We start from the raw sequence: 19,656 nt of genomic DNA on the forward strand, positions 1-19,656 counted from the left end.
CGTCTTCTCTGTCTCCAAAACCTACAGGTGGGAGTTGCTCCGGTGAGCTCCATGACCTGCGGTGCAGAGAGGAGATGGGTCCTTCTTTGCTTGGTATAGGGTTTCAGTTATGCTAGATGAATAAATACTTGAAATCCACTCTACAAATGCATACCTATGGTTGACACTTTGGGTTGTGTATTCAAAAATATGTTGAGAGGTCGGATCTTATGTTACGTGCTCTTACCACAAGGAAAACAAAAATAAAACAATAGAAACAAAGGGACATAAGGAAATTTTGTAGGTGATAGATAAGTTTACTACCCTGATGGTGGTATGGTATCATGGGGCTATGAGATTGTCCAAACTCATCAAGCTGTTCTCAGTCAATCTGTGCAGGCTTTGTATATCTACGTGTATATTTAGGGAAGGATGACTACTGGCTAAAAATGAAGTGGTAAGAAAATAATTTTAATTAATCAGTAGATTCATCGATCTAGGCACAGATTTGCGATGCACACCCGTGAAACAGATTAGGGCAGGAAGAGGATACCGTTTCTTCACATTTAATCCGGCTGAAGGTCACATCTCAGGTCGGTGATGGAGATTACGATGACCAAAGCAGCCTCAGCTTGAGTCTATCAGAAGGCTTCCCCAGCCTTGGTCCTTCCGTGTTTTATCAACTGTCTTCATAATATAAAATTTAAGATAAGAATTCTTGATTAATAATCTCAGTGCTTGAATTGTGGAGTGAAGTACCAATGTCACACTGCTCAGATAAACTGACACGTCTTTGAGGCATCAAATAACCTTCCAGGTGCTCCCTTAGAATGAGGGGAAAAAAGAAATCTTTTGACTCTTTACAATATGCCCTCAGCTCCCTGTCATCTCCCTTACAGGGATGGCTCAGCCCCAGCCCTCCTGGGAGGACCATCCTACTCACGCCAGTGTTACAGCATCCCAAATTGGCTTATGAGGAACTTTAATATTTTAGCACATCTATTACTGTTTCTTTTCCCAACTGCCTCAGAATTGGCAGCTGGTTTTTTGGGGGGAGAATAAAGGTGACTTTTAAGCGAGAGTCAAGGATCTTATTTTTCTGCTATCAGGATGGCTGCAGGGAAATGTGAATGCTCACTTATAACCTCCTCCACCATATCCCTTTGGGCTAAAATAACCCCCTCCGATTCTTGAGATGGTCTCAAGACGCTAATGTCGGATATTTCTTTATACAGAACCTGAACCGAATTTCAAAGTTGTCGACTGCAAGAAAAGTGAAGGCTATTGTCAAGAATTTTGTAACTATATGGAAACACAAGTTGGCTACTGCTTTACAAAGAAATATGCCTGCTGTTTGCATCAGAACTGAGGTTGTCGACACAGAAGCCAAATCTTGGTCCACCTGCCTAATCTCTAGGGGCCATAGCACCGACCCAAGACACAGGTGTCTTTGGAGAAGAGGCTGAGCATGAATTTGCGGGGTGCTATCATTTGATCAGGACAGTCTAGACATTTTGTAGTAGCAAAACAACAGAAAACCAGCTCTGTCTGGCCATAGAGAAAATGACTTAGCCTGAGACAGATTAAAGCTTCAAAAATCACACAGCCTTTAATGTAATAAACTTTCACAGGAAAACATTCAAGTGTTTCCTTCTGTGTTTGAAAAATATTTTTGAGTACCTATTTCCTTCCCTAGGCACTGAGAAATGTAACAAATTGAAAATATAAATATGTAGTCGGGGGGGGGGGGACACCCAGGGAAATAAAAACAATAAAATGCCACACATTTTATAACACACATATATCCAAGGCAGTAAGTGGAACAGAGAAATACAAGAGATGTAAGAAAGGATTCCTGAGGAAATGTGAGCAGGGTTTTGGAGGATGAATAGGAGTGTGTGCATTGAAAGAAAAAGATGAGATTTGCAGGCAAAGGATACGATTTGCAGAAAGGCACGGAGGAGACGTGAAAGAATGGGTTTTCCGAGCAAATGGTGAGTTCAGTGTCCCTGCAAAAGTGGGAGATTAACTCCAAGTGTCCAATGAGGAGGATGTAGGAAAATGGTGTGAAGTTGCAAAGAAAACACATATTGTGCTAAAGGGTTCAGGCTGCTAAGCAAAAGGAGCTTATCAGGTACTCCAGGGGAGTGACATCGTCATATTTTCAATGTAAAATGTTCCTTCTAATGACAGGACTAGGGATGGATTGGAAATGGGTGAGACCAGAGGCAGAAACACACGTAAGAGCCAACAGTAATGAGGCAAGTCCAGGGATAGCCATTTGGTGACTCAGGTGGAGATCATGGCTAATAGGGGAGAAGCACTGGGGTGGGAGGACAGCAAAGACAAGGAGGTCACAGTTTTGGTGATGAAGAAGAAGGAAGGACATGGGGCAGAAAAGAACTGTGTTAACTGATGCAACACACACGTGGCGAGGACAAGCCGAAGGGACCAGATTGGTTCTGGACACATTGCACTGTAAGAGCTGGGGTATTCACGATGTCCAGTGGGGACTTGAAGGGACTGACAAGGATTCCAGGAGAGATGGGGAGACAAGAAATCAGAGTGGAAAACTTGCAACCTCTAGTGTCCAGGAAGCTTTCAGGGCCACAGAGGGACCACGCTGGGCGATGCTAATGGTTCGGGGAGGCACAGAACAAGGGGAGCCACTGCGGGACACCGTAGGGTTCTGCGAAGGCATGTGAAGAGCATGAAGCAGCATCCACCCAGGAGATGAGCAGGGGAGGGGTGGTGGAATGGAGGGAGGGTAGTCCAGGAAGGGAAGGCTTCTGTGTTGAGGGTAGAGGAGGGGATAAGGCAGAAGCAGAAAACTCGTTTGAAGGGCTCTTGCAGCAATCCAGGTGAGAGAGGAGAGTGGCCGGGCCATAGAGGTGATAAGTCGTCACATTCTGCATAAGGTGAGGTAGGAGCCAACGCCAGATTTGGGGTATGAAAGCAAGAGGGGAGGCAGGGGCGACAGCTGCTCCTAGCAGAAAGCCCCAGATCCATAGCATGGCCTCCTAAGTCCAGTGTACTCCGGTGATCCCTCTCCTCTGACACTGAGTCCTAGGCACGGTGGCTTTTCATTTCTCAAGTGCCACATGATCTCCCCCGTCACCCTTTGAATCCTCCTGCACGGCCACGGTCCCTTCATCTGATCTACTGAACTTCCGAGGGAGGTTAAAGCACTAGACTCTGGAATAGCCCCCCAAGACCGGGTAGACCCCACCATTGCCCTCGCTGTCCTTATCAGGACCACAGGGAGGTAATGGCAGGACTGTCACGTGTCTAATGCCCAGACGGTGAACGGCTTACCATAAGCAGAGAGAGCCCAACAGACCCTTCACTGCCATGCTGCCATGCTCGGCACGTCTTATACATCATACCTGCTCGAAATAGTTGTGAGTGAGTGTAAGAATGAAGACGGAGAGTCACTGGGGCAGAGGGCACTCGGGGAGAGGACTCAGGCCCTGTCCTGTCCTGCAGTCTTCACGGGAGTCTGCTGTGTCTCACAGTTCTCGTGAGTGGTCCTGGCTTGGCTCATCTGACAAGGAACTGTTTTCCATGCAGAGAAGTTAGATGCCATATTTACACATCCTACCACTTCCAAGTCTCCGTGCCAGGCTTTGTCTTCGTGTTTCTAATCAGGTCCTGGGGAAGATTGCAGTAGGGATGCATTTTCCGTGACTAGAATGGAAATCCTGCAGGACTGCAGGAACTGTCCTGAGGATGGTAGGAGCAAGTACCCTAGACAGAGTCACTCTTTGTAGTAAGGGCCAACTAGGTAGGCCTTCCTTCCACCATCTACCCAAGAGCTAATAATCCTATGAAATTTCTGATTTTACTCAGATCTTGAAGGACAGGGAGGATGTCCAGCAACATCTGTTTTTCCAAAAGTAACCCACCAACAAAAGTCAATCAGGATAAGCAGGCCCCAGACCCTCCTGTGATTTTCAATATTGTAGGCTGGAAGACGACAGGAGACAGGCCTCCACATACAAGAACACTTGTGGGAAACAGAAATGAGGTAGAGAATACTTGACTCCTCCTCAGTAAGACAGCAGCGCTGAAGGAAGTGGGCGTTGGGGGTCGGGACCATGGCGGCTCTGCCGGGTGAGAGGACCCGTAGAGCAGGGTGCCCACCCTCCTGCAACTGTGGGAAGAGGGGCTCACTGGGCTCTTGTTGGAGTGGCGCTTCTTCAATGGACAGAAAAGGAAATGGAGCCCCAGACAGTGAGAGTGCCCTCTGGTCTGCCCCTTTTCTCAAAAGAGGGATCATCCAATGGTCCGTTCTAACCAGCCAGCTTCCCAAACCTCCTGAGCCATGAGAACTAAGACAGGGGAGGCGTCATAGAGCAAGACGGGGTGGGCTGACATCATCCATTTCCTTCCCTGCTTCATGTGTCTGTTTCAGAATCTCCCTTCTATTAACCAAACTCGATCACGTTTCACTTCATTACACGTATTCCAAGGACCAAAGAACAATTTAGGGAAACTCTGCTCAGCAGTCACCAGGAAAATGGCATGTTAACTGTAACTTTCACTTTTGACTTAAAACAACATCAATGAGGGGCCCTGGGTGGCTTAATCAATGAAGGCTCCAACTCTTGATTTTGGCTCAGGTCATGATCCTGGGGTTCCAGGATCCAGCATGGGGCTCCCCATTCAGAAGGGACTATGCTTCTTTCCCTTTACCCTACCTATTCAAGTTCACATGTGCCCTTTCCCTCTCTCTGCAATAAATAAATCTTTTTTAAAAAAATGACATCTATGAGATCCCTATACAAAAGTGTATGTCATTTCATCTTTTGATTTTACTGGGTGTATAACATTCCATTGTATAATATTCCATTGTATGGAGGCACCATACTTACTAGACTCTTCATTCTGACATCACACACAACAATGTTACAAGCATCTCAGCCCAGTAGTCTTTAAGAGATTGTGTTCCGTACTGAGAACTGGCAAGGTTAGTTTGGAGAGTGTTTGTGTTTAAAATCTTCATATGTACAAATAGCCCTTTAAGGAATGAATATCCATTCATAATCCCATTAGCAATGTATTAAAATACCTGTTTTTCCACACTCTTTGATATTATTTTGAAATTATCAAAAGTTAACTAATTCTTTTCACTCTGATGGGTGAAAAACAAGAGACTCAGTTCTGGAATCAGGCGAACTCTGATTACTGTGTAGTTGTACATTTTTCATTTGTTTATTGGTCATGCTTTCTCTTCTGTATGTGTTAATAATTTTGCTGGGTTAGAACTCCATTCTTATCTACCAACACATGCTCTTCTCACAGGTGACATACTTAACCGTAAATATTCTTTGCTTCCTTACTTTGCTTCTCTCTTTCTGGAATACCAACGGCTTAAACCCTGGTTCACCTGGGACCATCCTCCCCACCTACCATCTTTTGCCCATAATTTCCATGCCTGCCCATTTTTGCTCTCAACTTCCAATTTGTAATTATTATTATTATTATTTATTTTTTTTTTTAGATCACCAATCTCTCCTTTGGTAGTGCCTTCCATTTTTCACCATATAGGGATTTTTCATGTTCAGATATTAGATTTTCATTTATTTTTAAATACTCATGTTTTTGCAAGTAATCCTGTCTCTCAAATTATGCCTTTCTCATAGGATCCTGTTGTCATCTTATTGATCAAACTGTATCTTCTCAAATCTCAGCAAGAATACATACATATTAACTCTAAAAAAAAAAAAATCCTCTGCATTTTCTCCATCAAAATGGCACCGATTCCAGTCCCGTTTAGTCTCTCCTACTTTGTTAAAATGCTCCTTCTTCTTTTTTTTTAAAAATATTTTATTTATTTAACAGAGAGAGAGAGACAGAAAGAGATCACAAGTAGGCAGAGGCAGGCCGAGAGAGAGAGGGGGAAGCAGGCTCCCTGCTGAAAATGCTCCTTCTTCTTAAACTTAGTCATTTCCCACCATCTGCTAACCCCTACTCTCCCAACAGACCAGCAATAGAGGTCTCCTTGGTGAAGTAAGAAGGGTGGGATGTTCCATGGACAGAACCCCTCTGCTGTTTATCTTGGAATTTTGTGTTAAGCATCCCTAATCAAAAGCAGCTTCAGGGATATCTTTATAGATCCATAGTAAAGAAATAGTTTCACTATTCTTAAAAATATTACTATTTTTAAATTTAAAAAATATTTTACTATTCTTAAAAATAGTTTTACTATTACTATACTCAATAATTTACTATGAGACATGTGTATGTGGTGATTATTTTTAGACTCAAGATAATTATTCATAAACTGTTCATAACTCATGTTACAAACTTTTGAGCCCATCATTCTCTCTACATATTTCTTTAGCTTTCATGAGTTGCAAATTCTCTCTACTCATCACACGGAAAAACATTTTTTTCCTTTCCTTTCTTTTTTTGGTATCTATATGAGATGGTGGATATTAACTGAACCTGTGGTAATCATTTTGTGATAGATCCATGCAGGTCAAATCATTACGCTGTTCGCCTTAAACTTATACCGTGCTGTATGTCAATTATATCCCAATAAAACTGGAAAAAAGAGAAAAAAAAGATCATCATTTCTTAATTATATATCAAAAAATCAAGAAAATAAAGGAGATGCTATGTTCTAAAAAAAATAAATCTTCTGTGCTTTTGTTACATATGGGTATCTATCTAGGTTATTATCAAGCTTCTTCAGCTCATAAAGAAAAAAACTAGGTGCATAGATAGACCTCTCTCCAGAATGCTGCCTTTCCAGGCTCCTTTCTGGATGAATGTGTTCCATATTTAATCCACACACAGACATACTCATGCAAGGGTGATACTTAAGGGGTAGTGAAGTCATGGTAAAAACCAGTACTTACATATAAAACCAGGAGCATCGCCAATTTACATAACTTCTCTGATAAGTAGGGTATTTTTTATTAGGTATGCAAGAGAGGAAATACTTGTGCTCATTAGCTATTATTATCTTCAGAAATGATGGATCTTTAGTGGATGCAAAGTTATGGTTATGCAAGATGAGTAAGTTCTAGTGATACAACATTGTGTCCGTGGTTGAAATACTGTATCACACACTTAAACATTTTTTAACAGGGTAAGTCTCATATTAAGGGTTCTTACCTCACTTTTTAAAAAAGGATGAGTAATTGTCCTCAGGAGATAACAAACATATTTGGAGAAACTCTTTGAAATAAATCTAAATGTTCAAACTAGAATAATCAGCAAACTATGGTATATCTACTTAAAGGGATATTATATATCCCTTAGGTATAATAAACAGAAAAACAAATAAAAACCACAAAAATGCATAAGATAAAGATTTCAAGATAACTTTTTCTTACAAAGTACAAGATACAAATTTTCATACTTCTGATGTAAAATTAAAAGTATGTCCAAGAGCAAAAAAAAAAAATGGATTTTACACTCCAATGTTTAGATTACTGACAATTTTAAGTTATTTTATCTTTGAAAGTACCCTGTCAAGTTTTTGCATAACTCTCGGGATGCCTGGGTGGCTCAGTCAGTTAAGCATCTGTCTTCGGCTCAGATCATGATCCCAGGGTCCTGGGATCGAGTCTGGCATTGGTCTCGTTGCTCAGTGGGGAGCCTACTTCTCTCCTTGCTGCTCCCCATGCTTGTGGTCTCTCTCTCTCTCTCTCTCTCTGTGACAAAGAAATAAGTAAAGTCTTTTAAAAACGTCACTGCGTGACTTTTAAATTTTAAATATACATTTAGAAAGATAAAATAAATGTGCTTAAGGATATATATGTATGTATGTATATATAAACAAAGATGTGCTTTGATTGTAGGCAGACATTGCACCAGGAAAGTCCTAAATCTAACATAAGAAAGAACTTCTGGGTATTAAGACTATGAAACATTAAAGCACATTCCGCAGAGAGATTCTGGAACCAACTTTGGGATGCATAAGAATCAGATAACAACTGATGTTTTTCTACCACCTATGGTCCTGCTTAGAGACAAGAGAATGAGCACTGTGGGCTCTCCAGGCAAGTTCTAAGTCAGCAGCTCTGTTGATTACACTCGTGTTGTTTTCATAGAAGCCTGCCTCGTGCAGGACCCTGAGGAAGGCAAGGCTTTATGGACACCTGCTGTACCCCTGGTGGGAATTGCTAGCCCTTGAGCTAGCAATTGATTTAGGTCGTTACAGCCGCGCCTGGCTGCCTCCATCTGCGCTCTCCACGCCCACCTTGCACACACAGTGTCCTGCCTCCCACTGCACCCCAGACCTTCTGTGAGCTTTGATCCCTGTGACCTATCCATCCCCCGGAGCACCCCTTCATCAGGGAATCTATTTTCTCCTCAAAGCCCTAGGTCTGCTGGGGTGGGCGCTGGGTGGGCAGGATCCGTCAACCAAATCCAATGACTTGGCATCCTATGACTTTAATAACAGCCACGCTGAGTTTTTTCTACCTGTCCACACATGTGGTGGTCACCATAGCCTGCAGGCTTGGACTGACTCAGATTACCTCTTGGGTCAGAGGAAATTACCTTACTGGACCCAGGGAGTCCCCTCGTCATTAAGAACAAAAATTAAAATTAGTATGTCCAAATAAAGGGAAACTGAGACCATTAACACAGCGCTTGCCTCTTTCCTGATAGACCCCAAAAATTCCCAAGTGTCAGATGACTAGCATTAGCTTTGTCCATGTGGACAGCGGGGATCAGGATCAACCCTGGTTGCAGGGAAAGGACGTCGAGCCCAGTTAGGAGGCAGAGGGGTCTGATTAACTGTCTCTGTGGGTCTAAGTGCATCAGTGGATGCTGTGGTTAAGCATGAGCTTTTGGGAGAGCAGGAAAGCATCAGTCTGTTCTCTCCTGCCTACTTCCTACGGATCCCTTCTGTGATTTGCCTCCACTCTGCTCAGAGAATTCATTGCTACCCCCTACCTCTCTATCCACGGCCCTTGCAATGGGCCAGTTGTTGTTCCTGTTTCACTGTAGGACAAATTAAGGGCAGAGAGCTAAGTGATCCAACCCAAATCAGGTAGGGTATCAGATGACATAACCAGGACACTAACCCAGCTCAATTCAAGGCAGAAAAGTCCGAGTATGGGCTTTTTCATCCTACACGACTCTGATGTTTCTGAGAAACACATATATGTTTCTCAGAATATTTCCTGGCCACAACCTCAGAGAGATGGACCCTGGCCAGGACTGGGGCTCAACCTCTGGGGGAAGGCACTGTCCCTGCAGGAGGGCATGTGACTCTGTGAGTTCCAGATGCCACTAGATGTGGGTGTGTGAGCAGAGGAATCAGCCCTCACCAGGAATGCTGATGCGTGGTCCTGGCCCCGACTCTAGCAATAACTGTGTTGTGGCTTTTTGTTACTCCTTGTGAGCACAGTAGGAAAACATGTCCTTCTCTAACATGTCCTAAGCTCTTCATGACAATCAGTGAGTCATATTTGTAAGAACAAAAATGAAAATTAGTCTGTCCAAAATGAAGGGAAACTGAGAGCTATTCCTGTAAGTGTCCCAAGCACAGCCCTCAGTGGACAAAGGTGCATCCACTGGAGCTTGGCGCTCTCTCCTGTGATGACTTACACTGAGCCTTTACTTTGTACTTTTTTTTCCTTATGCTTTGTGTTGATTTGAATTCAATCTTTTCTGGAAAACATACAAATTCATTCAACCGCTATCCATTGAGCTCCTATCGTGTGACAAGCACTATTCTAGGTCCTAAAGATAAAGAGCCAACCACAGAAACCTCTGCCTGCATGGAGCTTACATTCTCATGGGGCAAATAAGTAAGAGGAAAGAGTAAATACCTTTACTCACCATTTATTTGAGAGCAGTGGAGCCTTATCTCAGAGTCACCGGGTTGGCAGATGGGTGGGATTCTCGGCCAAATGCTAACCATCTGGTACTCATTTAGTGAAATGGTGAGACTAAAATTGGAAATAAAAACTTCTTGGGTCATGGGGCAGCAGCACCACTTGGCTTTGTTGTTGTTGTTGTTGTTGTTATTATTATTATTATTATTATTTCTAATGGACTTCCTTGTGCCTGGGAAATGGTGTCTCTGTGATTCGAATTGCATTTTCCTGATGATTACTGATGTTGAACACCTTCTGTGTGTCTTTTGGCTATTTGCATTTCTTCCGTGGAGAAATGTTTATTCAAGTCCTCTGCCCATTTCTAAATTAGGCTGTTTATCTAATTATTGGTGAATTATATCAAAGTTTTTAAAAAATATACAAAAATCTTTTGCCACTCTAAAATATTTTCAAACCCAGGGACATCTCTCACCTCTCCTTATGCCATCTTTCTCTGTATGACTATAATGCACACCAGAATAATTATCTTCCATGTTGGGACAAACAGAGCTTAAGTTCCTTTCAACCCTGTAATTATAAGAACGAATGACTGCATGACTAGATTAGTGAGATTGTTCAATGAGCTCAGTTTCCTAGTTTGTCTTCTGTTGGGATGGCATGTCTAATTCTCCAACACTATTCACAAAATTCTTCCCTAGCAGTTATATCTGAGTCTGTGACTTGGAAATAGTAGATCTGTGGGTAAAGAAAGAAGTGGGTGATAAATTCTAATATGGCTCATGTATTTTTCTCCTAGGTGACCTACCTTCCCAACATAGCTCATAAAATTTCCAAACTATGCAGAAAACAATTTCCAAACTCTAATCTCACAACTACTCGTATACTGGATGGACTGCTAGAAGAAAAAAAATACCATCCACATTTACCTTAGATCTTTTCTAAATCAGGTTAGTCAGTTGGCAAGAAAGAACACCAAGTATGAAACATGCTTCTTCTGGTTTCACCTACCAAGGCGACTTTTAACAAACGACCCATACATCTGGGTGTATACATGCTAGAATTTGTTACTGGACAGTAATTCTTGCATCTCCTAGCTATACATTCCCCATCCATGCGGGTGGATTCAGAATTACAATCATTCTTTGTAAGTCATGAGCCTAGGATGTATTCTTGGCATGGAAGCCAGTTTTCTCAAGGATCAAATCGAGATTCTTATGCTTTTTTCACAATGGGAACATCTGAAGATCTGTTCAGAACAAATGCTCCAGAGAAAAAGAATTTCAAATTCTAACAGAGTTCTTATATATTGTTTGAACCTCACACATACACATCTTGATATCTCTTTTATGATTGCTTCATTCATAGTTACTGATAGGGTGACCTTTTTTTGGCAAAGAGAGAAAAGCAGCATTTAGTTTCCAAATAGTTTTTCCTTAACCCCTATTTTCACATTTTTAAAAGATTCTTTTAAATTAATTTATTTGTGTATTTATTTTGAAAGGGAGAGAGTGAGTGAGTGCCAGGGTTGGGGCAGAAGGGGAGGGAGAAGAAGAAGGGGAGAATCCTAAGCAGACTCCGCACTGAATGAGGAGCCTGATCCGGGGCTCAATCCCATGACCCTGAGATCATGACCTGAGCCAAAACCAAGATCAAACGCTTAACTGACTGAGCCACCCAGGGGCTCTCTGAACTCCTATTTTCATAGATATTTTTACAAGATACAGAAAGTCCAGTGAATCACGCTATCCTTCATTAGGACTCATTGTCTTTGCTTCATCTTTTAGCCCTGGAATGTCCAAAGTGAATTTCAGGCCCTCATCTCTTCTGGCCACCTGCATTGATCACCTAGGTCTTTGCTCACCTCCAGAAGTCTGAGGCCACCACTTGACTTCTCATTGAAATCCCTTGTCTGAGGAAAATGCATGGTCAGATATGGTTGTGGATGGAGTAAATCAGGTAGGAGACCACCTAAAAGAACTCATATGCAGCTGTTATAAAAAATGAAGATACTCTCCATGAACCTAAGTAGACAACTTCCTGATTTTTAATACATAAATTAGATTTGCCACATTTAAAAATATAATGCAGTGTGTTGTGTCTGGCTTTTTCCCATGCAGGATGTCTGTGTGGCACATCCGTGCTGTAACCATCTGTGGTGATGGCTGTTTGATGTTCGCTGCTGTGGGGGGGATGCCTTATTGGTTTTATTACTGGGTGGAATGTGCTACGTGGTTTGTGGTCTGCTGATGGCCATCATGAAGGAGGCTATAACAACATTCTTGGGCATGTCTCTTAGTGCACAGGGGCCTATGTCCATTGGGTATACACCTGGAAGTGTATTTCTGTGACCAATTCATGTGTTCCTACAGCCCAAACAAAAGCTTCCTGAGGGTCCATGGCTCTCTCCCAGTACAGCACCTATTGTAAGGAACCCCTCACAGCTGTTGGTTCTCTTTCTGGGGCAACCTTGGTGTACCCAGCTGTCGGTGAAGCCCTGCTTCTCCCAATACCAAGAAGTCTGTCTATTTTTAGGCAGAAAGGAAGAGTATCTAGTACCTTCTGCCCACAGTCTTACTCAGTAGACCAGATAAATGTGCTCATTCCTGATCAGTGTTCCCAAAAACCTATAAATGTCCCATTTTTGTGTCTTGGTCTTGGCTACTCCACTCCACTGTTTTGTTGGCTTGGTTTTTCTGCACAGCAGGGCTGGGAGAGCCGGAGGGAACCTTGAAACCATGAAGGGCCTCTTTCTTTTCAGTGTCCTCTTCTGTCTGGTCCAAGTGAACTCAGGTAAATATCTCCTGGCTGGTGCAGAAACCTACTGGAGGTGACCAGAGCAGGTAGGGCAGGAACCCCAGGGACGATGCCTGTGTGGAGGGCTGGGGTGTCTGTGTACTGGTAATGGTGCTGGTGGACCCCTCTGCAGCTCAGCTCAGGACTATTTGGATCTTCTTGGGAAGAGTTTTTTAGAAAGTGAAATATGAGTTACTGTGTCTAACACAGACAAAGGCTCTGATACACATAGGAAACACTCACTGCAGTCTGAGAAAAGTTCCCAGGAGGAAATGACAGTCCCATGAATGTCAGCGCTGGAAGGGATGATGGGTCATCCATGGCGGCCCTGTGCTGTACGGGGAGAGGACACTGAGCTCCTGGAGAGCAACAACAGTGAGTGACTTATATCTAGGACAGCGTTCCTCCAGCACCCCCCACCCCAGGCGGTTAGTTCTACAGGAGAACGCTGAGGCATCACAGGTTAAACAAACTCTCCAAGGAGAGAGAATTAGCTACTGGAGGAGGTAAGACTAGAGTGCAGATCCCCAGGTCCTTAGGCTTGTGGTACTTCTACCTTCACTGCTGTGGGGCCCGTGTCTTCATGTGGCTGTCTCCCCCACAAGCCACAGCAGAGGCAATACAGGATCCCAGGGTAGGCCCCAGCTGTTGCAAGATCTTGCACAGGGTTGTTTTTTAAATTGTGCAAGTCCAGGGCTCCTGAGTGGCTCAGTCGGTAAAGCGTCTGCTTTCGGCTCAGGTCATGATCTCAGGGTCCTGAAATCAGGCTCCGTGTTGGGCTCCCTGTTTGCAGGCAACCTGCTTCTACCTCTCCCTCTGCCTCTCCCCCTGCTGTGGTCTCTCTCTTTCTCTCTACCAAACAAATAAATAGAGCCTTTAAAAATAAAGTAAAATAAATCGTGCAAGACCAACACTGTGGACATTTTGTGGTTTTTGTTGGTTTTCGTGGTCACTGTAGGTGACATTTGTGGACGTTACATCAGAACTGTCAGTCAACCATCTCATTCCCAAATAGGGAGTGCTTTTTTTTTTTTTTTTTAAGATAGAATTGACAAAAGACTTTTACTAGATCCAGATAAACAGCATAGTGATCCTGTATTCATATGTATTGTGAAATGACCACCACAAGAAACCTAGTCAACGTTTGTCACCATACATAATTACACTTTTTTTTCCTTGTGACAAATGGAAAACACTTTCCATATTGGGGGGTTGTCTTTGACCTCCAAGTTCACAAGTCATGGTGAAGAAAAAGGTTTTCTTTTCCTCTTTTCATTATAAGACATGAAACTAAAAATGGGAACACAAGCTGACAATCAGAACTATTTCGTTTTTTTAGAGACGGAGACCACCTCTCCCTCATTCCTCTCTGTTCTCTGAAACGTCTTGGCTTTCCCCTAATTCACTAACTCCTGTCTGCCACCAGGAAGCTTGAGAATCCTGATGTAATAATTTAGGATGAAATATATACCCTTCTGGAAACAATTTTTATTTTTTTGGAGGAATCTCACTTACACTCTTTTTAAAAAAATTTATTCTGTTATTTTAGTCACCATACAGTACATCATTATTTTTTGATGGAGAGTTCCATGACTTATTGTTGGTGTAGAACATTTGAGGTGTAGGTTATTGTTCCTGTTTTAAAGCTAAGAAACCAAACCTCAGTGAACTGGACCTAGTCCAAAGACATGGAACTTTGGAGGAATATAGTAAATATTCAGAGCTGTGGGCCGGGGTCATCTTTTTCTCTCTATACCATTTGAACTCCATAGCAACTCTATTATATTGTATCAACAGGGGATATTCCACCTGGAATCAGAGATGTTATCTGCCTTACGGAACATGGAACCTGCAGACTTTTCTTCTGCCATTTTGGTGAGAAAAAGGCGGAAATATGCTCCAACCCCTGGAATAGGTGCTGCCTGCCAGCTACTGAGGCAGAAAGAAAAAACAAACCAGAGACGTACAGCAAAAACTAAGGCAAAACGGATAAAGCTGAGACCTAACATGTAAGCTTCTGGAAGGCAGGAGGGCTCCTGAAGCATCCACGTGTGGCTCATCGTAGGTGTTCAATAAATGTTTGTTGAATGAATCCAGCAGCAAGGGTGAAGGTCTGATGAAAAAATTTTCCTAAAAGCTTGCTTACTTGACCTCTTCTTTTTTTTTTTTTCTTAAAGAGTCTCAGAAATGTGTAATAGCCTACCTCCTTTGCCTGTTCCTGAGAGTGTGTCTCACTGACCCACAGACAGGGGTGGACTAGACACCAAGCAACCAGAATGATCTCATCTACAGAGGGACAGAAATGCAGTCAGTCAGTCTTCTGGCCCCTTTCCCACCAACGTATAGTACATCACTAGTTTCTGATGTAAGGTTCAGTGATTCATTAGTTACATATAACACCCAGTGCTCACCACATCACACGCCCTCCTTCATGCCCAGCTGAACCCCCCCCCCCGCCCCCCACTCTGTAACCCTCAGTTTGTTTCCCTGCATCCAGAGTCTCTCTGGCTCGTCGCCCTCTGATTTCTAGTGGAAGCCAGGTCTGGTCTGGGGTGCCTGCTCAGTGAGGTAAGCAGCTGACTCTTGATTTCAGCTCAGGTCATGCATGGTCTTCGGGTCTTGAGATCAAACCCCACATCGGCTCCTCGCTCAGCATGGAGTCTACTTGTCTACTTGTCCCTCTCCCTCCCCCTCTGCACATGCATTTTCTCTCTCTCTCTCAAATAAATAAATAAATAAATAAATATTTTTTGAAAAGAGGGGCACCTGGGTGGCTCAGTCGGTTAAGCATCTGCCTTGGGCTTAGATCATGATCCCGGGGTCCTGGGATCGAGCCCCACATATGGCTCTCTGTCAGCGGGGAGCCTGTTTCCCTCCGTCTCTGTGCTCGCACCGTCTCTCTCTCTCTCAGGTAAATAAATAAAATCTTAAAGAAAGAAATAGAGAAAAAGAAATCAGGCCTGGTGTGGCTTTCAATGGGGGAAATGTTATCTTTCTTGAATGGGCAATGTGGATGTGAGGAGGAAAACCTACAGCATTGCCCGGCACAAAGCTGGCCCCTGGGGTGTTCGCTGGGGCTCAGAGGGACAGACATGAGGTGAAGGTAAGGAGGACCAGGAAGAGGGTCGGGTGTCCAGGATGTCCGCAGTGACCTCCTTTCGCTTTCCTCTCTCCTGGGAAGGAACCAGATGGGACCCTGCCCAGATGTCTAGATGCGCCCAGGGACCTGGATTCAGGTTCTTGCTTGCCTCTCTGAAATACTGAACAAATTACTTCATATCCGTGATAATTTTTGAAATTATCCCGTTGTACATGGTCTTACAAAGCCCTAGTATGTTTCTAAGTTGAGGTAAAACTCCTCCAATTGTTACTTCCCAAAGCCAGAACCTACCTTGGCGGGGCCGACAGCGGGTCGGTACCAGAACCTACCTCGAGAGGGCGCGTTGCTGCCTTCGGAGCGTGCAAACCTGATCTTCTAACGGGGCGTGGAGAGAGAGGTTCGGGTTCGCTGAACGAAGCCGCTGGCGGAGTCAGTTCTGGGCTGAGAACAAAGGGAGCCTGAAGTAGCAACCCTTCCAGCCTGCATTTCTTGGCGTTAGATAAATTATAGTGTCTCATTCATTTCTGCCCCACGATAGGTTTGTGGGAATTAATTGAATGGATCAGGATAGGTACGAAGGTGTCACCGCGCAGCTCTTCTTTGGTGGGGGGAGGCAGGTGGCTGCAGAACGATGAATAATGACAGCAGAGCCTGCTGGCTTCCTGCCGCAGCTGGTCTGCTGGCGTTTTGACCCCCAGCAGTGACCGGCGCTGAGCAGCCTCTGCTGTCAGGAAGCAGCAGAAAGGTGGTGGGGGGGGGGGTGCTCAGAAGAGCCTCCCCAGGTTCTAACCTCAGTCTGCCACTGAGCTGTGCTCCCTGACTGCCTCCTCCAGGGATTTATAGGAGAGACTCGGGTAGGATTATAAATCACATAAAAATGGTTGAGGGCACTGCCTCCTGCCTTTGGGTCCCAGATCTCTCTCAACCTGGGGACTTACGAGGACAACCTCATTCTTGCTCTCAGACACGTGCATCACACAGTTAGGGGCAGCTGGGAGGAGGTGTGGGCAGACTTGCAGCAGTGGCAAGCCTCTTCTCTTGGTGGAACCGGAGTTGGGAGCAAGAACCCTCCACTGATCCAAGGAAGGGCTGAGTTTCCTGATGGCTGGGGGCCCCAGGCAGCCAGCTGGAGGCAGAGGGGCCAGGCTGTGGCCGACAGGATCCAGTGTTTTATACCTGGCAAGTCTGTACATCTTCCCCATAGCTCCTTTTTCTAAGACAAGTATCATCTTCCCCACTGAACCTCTCCAAGACTCAGCCGCCTCTTCTGAGATGACTTAGTATGTAACTAGGGATGACAGAATGTTCCTTCCCTGCAATCATATGGGTTCGAATGTCCCCTCCAGTGGAACCTTCTCTGACCCCCTGCCCTGAATTTCTGCAGGCAGAATCAATGGCTGCACCCCTCATGCCTTCCTCTTAGGGGCTCTGCCTCTGTGATGCAGTTATCCAGCCATTATCATTGCCATGCCTACCTCTCCTGCTAAACTAGGTGATCCTTCACTCAGTTCTGGGCCTCACTCCTATTTAAACGATTAGTGACCAGCCAAGCTCAATGTGAAAAGGGTGAAGAAATAAATCAGTTAATCCACGTCTCAAGCACAGGTCTTCAGTCCACTGGCACCATCGTTACTGATCTTCACATAGAACATGGGGATGCCAGGGAAGCCGGACACCCCCTGAAGCCTTAGCAGCCCTGTCTCTTTCGTCACTGCTGGTCAGGGAGTGGGACAGAGCCCTTGCTAGCCCTGCCCTGTTATACAGCCTCACAACTGAGCTCAGAGCTGGCTCCTTTTCAGGGGAGTTAGTGGCTCCCCTGTGGGCAGTATGGGGCACAGAACATGGGCTGGAGATGCCTTAGGGAGTCCTCCTGGATCCTGAGTCTCCAGAAGGAGCATTTGCCTGCTGTCCCCTGCCTTTCGGCCACAGAATCTTAGACAAAAAAAGGAACCGAGAGACCATTTGATAAAAACCATGTCCTCCGAAAGACAGCAGGCTGTCACGGGAAGACTCTGGAAGAAGCAATCAAAACGGCTGAGCTGGGTTTAGCTTGCAGTTCAAGACGGCCATGTAAAAAGCCTCTGAATGCACCTCCTCCGGAGAACACCCCAAATTAGTGTCGGGACCAGAACAGATCTCTCTGCCTGGGGCACAGGGGAAAAGCCACGGTTTAAAAGAGCCACCAGCATGTAAAAGAGCACAAGAGCTCAGCCAAGCAGTGCGGATACACTGCAGAGAAAGGTGAGACGCCTGTCCTCTCGCTGCCTCTGAAGGTGAGATGTCACCACCAGATCCTGCGCCCGGACAACCTCGGGCAGGGGCAGACAAGCACGCTAATGTCACTGCCATGTCTCTTGGGCCAAACCCTGCATCCTCACGCCGGGCAGAGTCGGGCTCCCACAGACTGACTGTCTACCGTCTAAATAGCACCTGTCTGCTGAGGCAGCACACCAATACAGGGACGGAATGGGTTTATTACAAACCAAACAAGAACACCCTTCAAAAGAGTCCTTTTGGAAAGCCACAGGCCATCCACATAAACAATAATGCTGCAATCGCTCGACATATTAAAATTCCTCCTTCGGAACTGTCTTGGCAATCCTCTTCCATAAAAACTCAGAAAGAATCTAGTTCAGCACCACTGTAAACTTCACCAGCCAAAGAAACCAAAAGCCCCAGGAGGTCAGAAATCCGCCCATGGTCGGGGGCGACCTCCCTCACTCGGGGGAGAAGGAAGCCTCAGCCAGACACAGGAACCGTGAAGAGCGGCCATGTCTGCAATGCAGGGTGTCCTCATCGTGGCTGGATGCCAGATGGACCTGCGCTTTGCAACTGTCCCCCTCTCTGGAAGGCAGGCCGGTGGTGCCCCACTGACGGGTTATTCCCCAGGTGACTCCACGGGAGACAGGCATGTCTCCTCTGCAGGGAAGCACCTGCCTGCCGAAGTCTGAGAACTCAGGCGGGGAGGGGCCTGGCTGGGAGAGGCTGATGCCCACGGTCACCCAGAGGGAGGCCCCAGGCAGGGTTCAGAGAGCATCAGCTTGGGGCCCAGGGATATATGACTCCGGCTGGGTCTGCCTGCGTCCAGGTCCGAAAGAATTCACATGCTAAATGCCAAGGGATACAGGTGGTTTTCGGGGTATCCCTGCCGGCGTCACCTGTCAGCTCCTTGGCAATAGCTCCAGGATGAGGGGCTTCATGAGCTCCTGTCTCGGTTCATCTCAGGAGCAGGTCTGAGTGTGCTCATAACACAGGTGCAACGTGTAAGGCTCAGAGCAGGGAAGCAGCTTACCCGGAGCCACACAGCGCTCAGGGGGGGAAGCCTTGTCTGGATCTGCCAGAAAGCCAGCACAATGGAGTATATTATTTTGAGGTTTCAGAAGCTGGGCTGAGGTCATGTAGGCAGGTGATATTTAGGTGGTAGACATTGACGACAAGTCCACGGTGGGCCCTCTCCCCTCCACCTCGTTCCCGACTCCTACCAAATCTAGAGGAAGCAGCGTCCACACACAGCCTCCCGTCCAGCTCTCTCTAACTTCACGAGTACTGACGTGAGGATCGGCGTGATCTTGGCAGTGATCGTAAAAGAGCATGAGCTGCGAGTGGCCTTTTCTACCACACCCACGATCCGCACTGAGGTGTGTGTCATTGTCCGGATTTGGGGAGGGGTGAACTAACACTCGCAGAGCAAAGAGACCTGCCCGAGACCAGCTAGTGAAGCAGCAGGAAGGGGTGTGTATTCCACACAGCTAACGAGCTGCAGAAGAGAGCCTGGGCTCTCCTCTCTTGCCATTTGGGTGTCTGTGCGGAAGGTGTCTGGGGTTCTGCCGAGGCTCCTGGAACCCCAGATGTGGGCAGGTTAGGAAGGGAGTTCTGGGCTTTCCACTCCCTGTCCCGGTTCCCGCGAACATGCTTCTTCCTTCCACCCGAGCACCCAAGGACACTTGGAATCTGTTTGCCTTTCTCCACTTGGAAGCC

General features: G+C 45.5%; 1 protein-coding gene across 1 annotated transcript; it reads left to right on the forward strand.

Moving 5' to 3' along the window:
* Nucleotides 1-12,520: 12,520 nt before the first annotated feature.
* Nucleotides 12,521-14,557, forward strand: LOC116581709 (sperm-associated antigen 11-like). The gene is made up of 2 exons (XM_032328916.1): nt 12,521-12,575; nt 14,376-14,557. The coding sequence occupies exons 1-2, from the start codon at nt 12,521-12,523 to the stop codon at nt 14,555-14,557; spliced, it is 237 nt and encodes a 78-aa protein (XP_032184807.1).
* The last annotated feature ends 5,099 nt before the right edge of the window (nt 14,558-19,656 follow it).

The sequence above is a fragment of the Mustela erminea genome, chromosome 21, assembly GCF_009829155.1.
Source record: "Mustela erminea isolate mMusErm1 chromosome 21, mMusErm1.Pri, whole genome shotgun sequence".
NCBI lineage: Eukaryota > Metazoa > Chordata > Mammalia > Carnivora > Mustelidae > Mustela > Mustela erminea.

Coding starts and splice junctions, on each gene's coding strand:
- LOC116581709 (XM_032328916.1), top strand. CDS start 12,521: ATGAAGGGCCTCTTTCTTTTCAGTGTCCTCTTCTGTCTGGTCCAAGTG. Junction 12,576..14,375: donor TCTGGTCCAAGTGAACTCAG/GTAAATATCTCC, acceptor TTGTATCAACAG/GGGATATTCCACCTGGAATC.